Source organism: Patagioenas fasciata, chromosome 15 (assembly GCF_037038585.1).
Source record: "Patagioenas fasciata isolate bPatFas1 chromosome 15, bPatFas1.hap1, whole genome shotgun sequence".
NCBI classification, from domain to species: Eukaryota; Metazoa; Chordata; class Aves; order Columbiformes; family Columbidae; genus Patagioenas; species Patagioenas fasciata.
The window spans coordinates 2,051,374-2,060,639 of record NC_092534.1 but is presented as its reverse complement, the minus strand read 5'-3'; the positions used below and the strand labels follow the sequence as shown (position 1 = coordinate 2,060,639).

The window sequence follows — 9,266 nt, the reverse complement described above, 5'->3', positions numbered from 1 at the left end:
CTTCATAAAGCTTAACAACGCTCTCCCGTAACAAACAGCATGGCCTGTAATAACATCCAGGACAGTTTTGCACCGTCTTTTTGTAACATCAAGGAAAACACTTAGAGGTGGCTTTGGGCGCTGGAGTTCTGAGCAGAACACGCAGCTCAACCTCATGGTTTGTACCCATCTCAAAACCCAAAGGCTACAAATTTCATTCAGATTGATGCCTAATGAACCCAACATGCACATTGTTAAAATTACTTTGCTTTCTATAATTTAGGAAGTCTGGATCCATACATTGGCTGCTGCTCTCCAGAAAGCGATACCTCCATTCACAGGTAACAGCTGCTGCTCGAAAATCCAACTTCCAGAGGAAAGTTAAAATACCAAGGATGTTCAGTGCTATCCGTTATTGTCATAACAATGCTAATACTGAAGAAACTGCTTTCTGAGGTAAAAGTCTCCCCTCATCAAACTTGTAGGTGCACCAGTAGTTTCTTCCAAGTAAAACACTCACTTTGTAGCACTAAGAGTGTAAAAATGTGAAGATTTTACAGAACACTAAAATCCTTTTGAATCACTGAGATGTAGCTAAAAATAAGTTTATAAAAACATCATTTTTAAAATAAATTACTGTTTCAACTTGTTGCAGGCACTGCCTACATACCTTGTAGAAAACACTGGAAATGTTTAAAAAACTGTTTAGCAGAAAGTCCGGCATATGCAGTTGAAAACTTGTACTAAAAGTGCCTCATAATCGAATTTCATAAACATTTTGTATTTTATTTCAAGCAAAAGGATGTAAAAAACAAAAACTGCCTGCTGAGTTTTCCTTTTATTACTTTGGAGCTTTAATCTTCAAATTTTATAGACCTGGACGCGTATTTGTCTATGTATGCTTTTCTGTTGGCAGCGGGTTGAAATCCAAGCCCGATTCCTCTGTGTTGCTTCAGCTCCGTTGCTTTGTGGAACTGCATCTCCAGGTTCCACTGCAGCTCGTCCTGCCCGTTCCTGCCCAGGGCCTTGGTCGCCGTGTGCGCAGCTGCCGAGGGATCCCGGGGAGGCGCGGAGCCCTTTTTCAAGCCTCCCATCAACCTCAAGAACTTCATTTGTTGCTCGGGACTCTGAAAAGCAGCTGTGCTCCACTGGCCAAACCTCGTGTCCTGTGAGGCAAAACACTACAGTTCAATAAAACCAAGACTAAGGAAGGCAAGCCAGGGCTGACAGTGCTGGAAGGCTTCCCAGAGGATGTGACAAAAGCTGCCTGAGCGCATCTTCATTAGCATTTCAGTTCATTTAACCTGGATTCAATGGATTTTCAAAACCTCTCTCCCTCTGTCCTTGGGAATCTCGGCTGTTCTGCTCTCTGGACAACATCCACCCAGCCCCAGACCTTGCCCCATCGCTTCCCTTCTGCTCAGACAATTGTCAGACTGAATTCTCCTTTCCCCCGTCACTTGTTATCTTGTCCTGTCCCTCCTGCCTGGTCAGCTCGCTGTTGTTTGCCGCAGGGTCTTGCTACATTCATTTTGGGGACACTGTTCAGTCTGGCTTAAAGCCTCCCATGCATTAACTGCCCTGCACAGTACTGAAATAGCTCACTTCACAATTTTCAGGATTATTCTTTTGTCCAAGTACAAGCAGAACTCAGCCGTTTGTGGATAACCCAAAATACATAGCAAAGTATACAGGACAACGTTTATGAATTTTTGGCTTACCCAAGAACAGGCTTCATTATTCCAGGATCTGATTTGACTCCTGAGCCATAGCCAGGAGCAATGCGGTCATTTATACCTGTTTATGGCAGGACTGCTACTCCCCATTTTTCCTTCAAAATTGGGGGTGATATGAAATGGAAGGATGTTTGATCATTAATTAAACAGACTGAGCTGGCTACATCAAAGGAAAAAACTGTGAATTTAATTGTGGGTTTAAGTAAGGCTGAAATCCTTCCAACTGAACAGCTGTAGTTTGCATGAAAACAGCCATCCTGAGCTGAGCTGCCAACACAACACACGGCGTGCTGCACAATATTGCAACGCTGGAGTATCATTCACTGTAACAGGCCAGAATACCTGCTGCTAAAAGAAAGCTATCCATAATCTGTGAGTATTTTTAGCTTACTCAAAGACAAGTTGCTGTATAAGCCCAGGTCTGTGATACAGATGCAAGCACACATACATATATATATGTCCTCCCTTTGGAACGGGACACAACTGCACAGCTGCAAAATTAATGATGGCGCGTCAAACCCTGTGATTTTGGTAAGTGAACTGCAAAGCCGTCAGGAGACGGGTTGAGCAGGACGCAGAGTCAAGAATCAGCTTTCAAAGGCTGCAGTGAAGAGGTCAACGTTTGGGAGGACTGACTGTATATGTCACATACGTTACCGGTTGTCATCACTTCACCTTTCCACATGCACCCGCTTCTGAATGTCTAAGAAATCTTGCAGGTAAGAATTCAGATACAATCCCGTTACTGCTGTCCCCACAGGCTACAATTATTTATATTTCACAGCAAGCAGAAAATGCATCTATTGCAATTTGTTGTGGCTCATTCTCCAGAGAAAATGTTGCTTTTGAGGCCTGAGGATGGGAATTAGAGCTCCGTACAACACCAACTGCTGGTGGGACTCACTGCTCAGCTCCCGGACGCCCCTGGGATCCTACAACCCCATTCTATAGTGTGATCGTGCAGCTGTGTCCACGTTCCCCGGCCACACACAAAACACCGCAGTGATTTCTGCAGGAACGTGCTCTGGGACACAATATTTCCCTCCCATCCAGGTTCATACGTACCTGTTCCGCTTGAGGACTGAAAACCTTAGTTTTGCCCGATTCTCTATCAATTTCTTCTTGCAGAGCCTGCCGCCTCACCTAGCACACAGAACAAACAGCACAAGACGCTATCTCTTGGCCGTTAAACCGCAGTTCATTCAATTCGCAAGGAAAAGATAAGGGAAGAATAAAGTAAGTCGTTCTTTTCAAATTTTTGCAAGGATAATTAAAAAGTTGCATGTGATCCTTTGACACACTCAACACAACAACCGGGACTTTTCAAGTGGTATTTTAGATTAATACTTTGGTTTATCAGGTATGTTTAATCTTCTAATGCAGGTAACAGCTACACAAAATTGACATGAGGCAAAGAAACCTGTATTTAACCTTATAAGCTACTATAAGCTTCTGATATTGATTGGAGCCGTCTATTTTGGACTCCACGCCTGGAAGGCAACGCACACTTTAAGCAGAGCTCTATTTAGGGAAATCTTGATGGAGACAAGCAACAAGGCAGATTTTTGTTACAAATTCTATGTGTGCATTAAATGCTGACTTGCTTGACATCTCACACAATTAAGACAAAGGATACCTTGTCTATGTTAACTTCATCACAGTTTCCTTTCTTCTCCCGCACGATGGTTACATCATCCACATGTTCCTGTAAATAGGAAAAGCGTGTATGAGTATTTTTATCCATTCTGGTTAATTAGAATTTACACAGCTCTGACCATTAAAGTGGTACTGTTCTGGAGTGAGAAGAAATAGATCCAAGCTGGAAATGCCAATTAAATCAGTGTATTTCTATGGAGAGATTTTCTCCCCAGGGAATACCCCTTTTAAAACACACACATTAAAATGGGCCTGCCAGCATCACTGGCTCACACAGTAACGTCTGCAGACTGAGTAATTTCAAATTAAACCACTTCATAAAAGTTTAAGCTTATACCTGAAATAAGGGACAAAAATAAAGCTTAAAAAAATGTGGTAAGATAAAAAAATGGTGGTAAGATAATGGCTCTTTGAAACCACAGGCCAAGCTTGAGACATTGATCAAGAACAACCAAGAGGCAGCTGCGTTGTGCTCCCCCCCTCACGTGCAAACGCAGAGCAGATGACGGTTCCCAATAAGCTTCCCATTACGGGAGGTTTTTGAGCATCCAGCATAACGGCATCAGCGACAAGTCCAGGACAGTAATAAATTACAGCCGTAAGCTTTACACCAGCCTGGCAAAGGTGGCCAAAGGGAAGATGTATGGATAGAGCTATAACGTTGTAATCCAAGCATGAAATAGCTCGGGAACACCAAGACAAGGAAAAGATGTGTAACGTGCTTCTGTCAGCGGAAGCGGCTGTTACCTTTTCTGAGGGTTTAGTTTTATTTAAAGCCCTCCATGATTTACCTTGTTTCCCAGAGCTGCCTTTTATAAGCTGATTTCACACCCGCACAATTACACACACCGTTAAAAAACGCAAGGACGCTGTCTGCAATCAGGAGAGCTCGTTCTCTTGGATGAAAAGAAAAAGCTAAAACCAACCCCCCATTTACTTCTAGGTGGCCTGGTCCTGTCTTTTCAGATCTATCGAAACAAGCGGGAAAACCATTGCGACAGGATCCTGCGGCAGGAGGATCCAAGTAAACGATTCCTGGCTTCTCCCCACTCCACCCACCTCGAATGCAACAGCATCCAATGGGAAAAGTGTCAGTCGTTGGTATTAAGTGGGGATCACTCCACATTTTCTTTAAAAACTGAGTCTTTTGCTTGCTGCACAAGCCCAACGGGGGTTTTCAAGGCACACAGCAGCATGTGCCACACACTAAGACTAGAAAATGGTTCAGGACTACAATGCGGTTGAATGGGGTGGGGTGGGGTTCCCTTCAACAGGCTGGCCACAATTCCAGTTACCTTCAGTTATCATTTACACATCTCTCAAATGTTTCTCTTTTCTTGCAGAGATTTATATTTAAGTAAGAATTTGCGTTTAGGTTGTCCCCTGCTATTTTGCTATCAAAATGTATACATCAGTGCTCTAGGCCTGGGCTGCAATGAGGATTCTTAAGATTTTCTCTGAAGCTTCATCTAAGGTAAACAACCCGTTTCGGCTAGATTCCCCCCTTCTTTCTCACACTATGAACTTGCAGCAGCAACAGCGGCAAAAGCTTGAAGGGAAGCATAAAAAACAGGGTTAGATGCACTCGTGATGCTCAAGTTACCAACCTGCTCAGGTTAAATTACATGGTATTAAAATCCTATTTTTTAGGAGGGTTGCCACTTCGCTAGGAGCAGGAGGGACAGGAGAATGTCTATGACTGTACATATTTATTTTCTTTTTGAGCAAATACTTGCTGTTAGTTGTAATATTGACATTTTCACAATCGAAACACTAAATGACCACAGCAGTGGGCATTAAACAATCCTCTGCTGCATTTCACAACTATGAGGTGCCAAAATCAATAGATCACAGAATCCCAGAATGTCAGGAATCAGAAGGGACCTGGAAAGCTCATCCAGGTCAATCCCCCCATGGAGCAGGAACACCCAGCTGAGGTTCCACAGGAAGGTGTCCAGGCGGGTTTGAATGTCTGCACAGAAGGAGACTCCACAACCCCCCTGGGCAGCCTGGGCCAGGCTCTGACACCCTCACCAGGAACAAGTTTCTTCTCAAATTTAAGTGGAACCTCCTGTGTTCCAGTTTGCACCCATTGCCCCTTGTCCCATCACTGGTTGTCACCGAGAAGAGCCTGGCTCCATCCTCCTGACACTGCCCCTTTCCATATTGATCCCCAGGAATGAGTCCCCCCTCAGTCTCCTCTTCTCCAGCTCCAGAGCCCCAGCTCCCTCAGCCTTTCCTCACACGGCAGATGCTCCACTCCCTTCAGCACCTTGGTGGCTGATGAAGATGAGCTGATCCCGCTTCCCAAAACCCAGAGGAGCCCCTTTAGACCCGCTGCAGCCCATGCTGAGCAGACACAACACCCGCAAACAGGGACCGGCCTGAACAGCCACCGGTGCCGCAGCTCAGGGTGCAAAGACCCCGCTCCTTCACAACTCACCAGCGCCTCATCGCCCACCTCTTCTTTTTTGATCTTTTGTGTGTTTGCTTTCGAACCTGGATCTTCAGCAAAGTCCTGCAGTACTTTTTTTTTCCTTCTTTTCCTTTTTCTGTCACAGAGCACATGATTACTATTGCAGAACACCTGATCTCCCCCACCCCCTGCGACACACTCAGCTCGCTTCATTCCCCTCTCTTTGTTCTTTGTATTGCTTTCCAATCGCATTATATTTTGGCTTTTAGATGCACTGTTTACAGAAGCCTTTGAATATGTCGTTTCCTCCTCCTCTTTCCGAACCTTCTTTTTCTTCTTGATGACTTCATTATTATCCTTGATAGCCCTTCTGTGTTTTTTTCCAGAAAGCTCCTTTTCCTCCGACTCAGCTTCTCCCTGCGCTGGGAGCTGCTTGTCATGAGCTCTGTGCCCGTGGTCCCGATCACCTTCACATGGTGAGGAACAAACATCTTTGCTTCTCTTCTTCCTCTTGCTCTCTCTAACACTCCCAGTAGCCTCCTCTTCCTCTGTATTTGTCCATGTAATTTCCTGGGAATTCTTTCTTCGCCTTTTTCTGAAGCCACTTAATGCCGTGGGGCTGTTGGGAACTCCACTGGTGTCCTGATTACCTGTCAGTGGTAAAAAGGAGGCACACTTATCTTTCTTTTTCTTCTTCTTTCTTTTCACGTAACTCTCCCCATCGTTCTGGACAATCTCTATCCCACGGTTCTCACCCCTAAAAGCTTTTTCCGGTGAAATGTGTTTGTGTGGTTTTTTATGAACTTTTTCACACAGTTTATGTTCGCTGTCCTCTAATGAAAAACACAAAACGCCTTTCTTCTTTTTCTTAGTTACTTCACCATCCAGTCCCAAACTCAAAGCAGTGTTCTGTCTGCTTCGTTTAAAAGCAAATTCGTTTTCCTTAGCAGCACCTGTCGCACGATGTGAGAGCTCCACATCCCTGCTCTGATTGTTCTCCAGCGACAAGGAACAGCGGCACTGGGCCTTCTTTTTCTTCTTTTTGAGAATTTTAATTCGTTCCTGCGATTCTTGTCGAGATTCTGAATCCGGATGGCTCTCTATACTCACAAAGCTTTCTGAATGTGCTTCTTTCAGTAATTTAGAGCCAAGTTTCTTGTTCTTGTGTTTCTTCTTCTTCTTCTTCTTCAGTTCTAATTGGTCTAAGCATTCATCTTCTTTTAATTTTTCCTTTTTCCGTACCTTTGTTTTTGTCTCTGCCTCAGTTCCAATGTCGGTTTGAACACCTTTCTCGATTTCAATGATAGTCTGGCTCTTGCTGCTTTTCACCCTTTTCTTTTTCTGTACAGGTTCCTCAGGAACTCCTTTTCCCTTTGTCTTTATTATCATTCTGAAAAATGAAGCAAAGATGTTAGTGCGCTGCTGCAGCAGGACCACACAACAGCTGCTCGATTGGGTCTTCCTTTATTCTGAAGGCATTCCCGCCATGTCATTATCCCAACACCCTTTTTCCCATTTCATAACCTGCTCTCCACGATGGGAGGAACCAGAACTGCCCGCAGCACTGAGAAAATGCTCTACGGGAGTCGTCAAGGGGGATTTTTGGTCTTTTATTGCTGCCCTAGTTACCTTGTAACTCTGCATTTGTCTTTTTGACAGCTGCTGAGCGTGACATTTTCACAGAAATAGCTGCCTGCTCAAAATCTTCCCTAAATGACAAAACATACACATATATAAATCACTAACTATAGCTAAGGTGGTTTTTCACATGTGTGACTTCTCCCTTTTTAAGAGTGAAGTCCACATCACTTTATTGCCCACTTAACATTACAAGACCCTCTCAAGGCACCTCAGTTGTTACCTTGAATTAGATTCCATTTGCCGTTTCTCATTCTTGCTGTTCATTCCCTTTCTGGGGACATTTATGCCTTGAGCAGGTTACGGCAGAGAAGCCTTTGGTACCTGCCTGGTGACCTCCCAGCTGAGAAACCTACTTATTTCTACTTGATTTCCTATCTTTTAATCAATGACAAATGCACAGGATTTAAGTGCCTTCACAGAATCCCAGAGTGTCAGGGACGGGAAGGGCCCTGGAAAGCTCATCCAGTCCAATCCCCCCATGGAGCAGGAACACCCAGCCGAGGTTCCACAGGAAGGTGTCCAGGCGGGTTTGAATGTCTGCACAGAAGGAGACTCCACAACCTCCCTGGGCAGCCTGGGCCAGGCTCTGCCACCCTCACCAGGAACAAGTTTCTTCTCATATTTCAGTGGAACCTCCTGTGTTCCAGTTTGTACCCATTGCCCCTTGTCCTGTCACTGGTTGTCACCCAGAAGAGCCTGGCTCCATCCTCCTGACACTGCCCCTTTCCATATTGATCCCCATGAATGAGTCCCCCCTCAGTCTCCTCCAGCTCCAGAGCCCCAGCTCCCTCAGCCTTTCCTCACACGGCAGATGCTCCACTCCCTTCAGCATCTTGGTGGCTGCGCTGGACTCTCTCCAGCAGTTCCCTGTCCTTCTGGAACTGAGGGGCCACAACTGGACACAATATTCCAGGTGTGGTCTCCCCAGGGCAGAGCAGAGGGGCAGGAGAACCTCTCTGACCTACTGACCACCCCCTTCTAACCCACCCCAGGTACCATTGGCCTTCCTGGCCACAAGGGCCCAGTGCTGGCTCATGCTCACCCTGCTGTCCCCAGGACCCCCAGGTCCCTTTCCCCTACACTGCTCTCTAATAGGTCATTCCCCAACTTATACTGGAACCTGTGCTAAATCCCAAACACAGCCACGGACCAGCTGCTAGGAAAACATTCACCATCCCGGCCGCAACCAGCACCCTGACACCATCCTTCAATAAACCTGCAAACCGCGCTGCACCGGGAGCAGCGCTCATGGGCCAGGCGGCCGCTCCGGCGCTGCTGAACCCGCGGAACCGCCGGGCCGGAATCGCCGGTCAGGGGCCCCCAGCCCGGCGCTGGGAGCCGACGGGTCCCCCCAGCCCGCTGCGGTTCTTCCCCGCCGGATGGAACATGCAGACCCCGGTGCGTCCCGGAGCGCCCCGCTCACCTGCCGCGGCACACGTGCAGCCGCCGGCCCGCCGACCCGGAAGGGATCGTGGCCGCCCCGCCCCGCGGGGCTGGCGGAGCGGTTGCCGCGGTAACGCTGGGCGGCATCCGCATGGAGATCGACACGGGCATGGAGATCGACACGGGCATGGAGATCGACACGGGCACGGACACGGACACGGGCACGGACACGGGCATGGCGGCGGGCGGGCAGCCGGGCCTCTGGGAGCAGGTGTGCGCAGGTGGGACCGCCCGTCCCGCCGCTGCCGGGGTTGCCGGGGCTGGGATGGGGCGGCCCCGGCCCCGAGCGGGCTGCGGGTGCCATGAAGGGGGCCCTGGTCCCGAGCGGGTGCTGCAGCCCCGCGGGGGAGGGCCCGGGGCCGCCCCTGCCGCCTCGGTCACCCGGGTCCTCGCCG

The 9,266-nt window shown here is 47.6% G+C and overlaps 1 protein-coding gene across 1 annotated transcript; it reads right to left on the bottom strand.

Moving 5' to 3' along the window:
* Positions 1-744: 744 nt before the first annotated feature.
* KNOP1 (lysine rich nucleolar protein 1) lies at positions 745-9,063 on the bottom strand. Its single transcript, XM_065851051.2, has 5 exons — positions 8,852-9,063; positions 5,815-7,177; positions 3,352-3,420; positions 2,781-2,858; positions 745-1,145 (listed from the first exon to the last, which is right to left on the bottom strand). Exons 1-5 carry the CDS (start codon positions 9,046-9,048, stop codon positions 834-836), a joined length of 2,019 nt encoding a protein of 672 aa, XP_065707123.2. The 5' UTR covers positions 9,049-9,063; the 3' UTR covers positions 745-833.
* Positions 9,064-9,266: the final 203 nt, after the last annotated feature.

What these genes read in the sequence shown, in the direction of transcription:
- KNOP1 (XM_065851051.2), bottom strand. Translation starts at nt 9,048, where the DNA reads ATGCCCGTGTCCGTGCCCGTGTCCGTGTCCGTGCCCGTGTCGATCTCC. An exon ending in AGGTGGGCGATGAGGCGCTG is followed by an intron (nt 3,421 to 5,814) that starts GTGAGTTGTGAA and finishes TCCTATTTACAG; the next exon opens with GAACATGTGGATGATGTAAC. An exon ending in TCAGTCCTCAAGCGGAACAG is followed by an intron (nt 1,146 to 2,780) that starts GTACGTATGAAC and finishes TTTGCCTCACAG; the next exon opens with GACACGAGGTTTGGCCAGTG.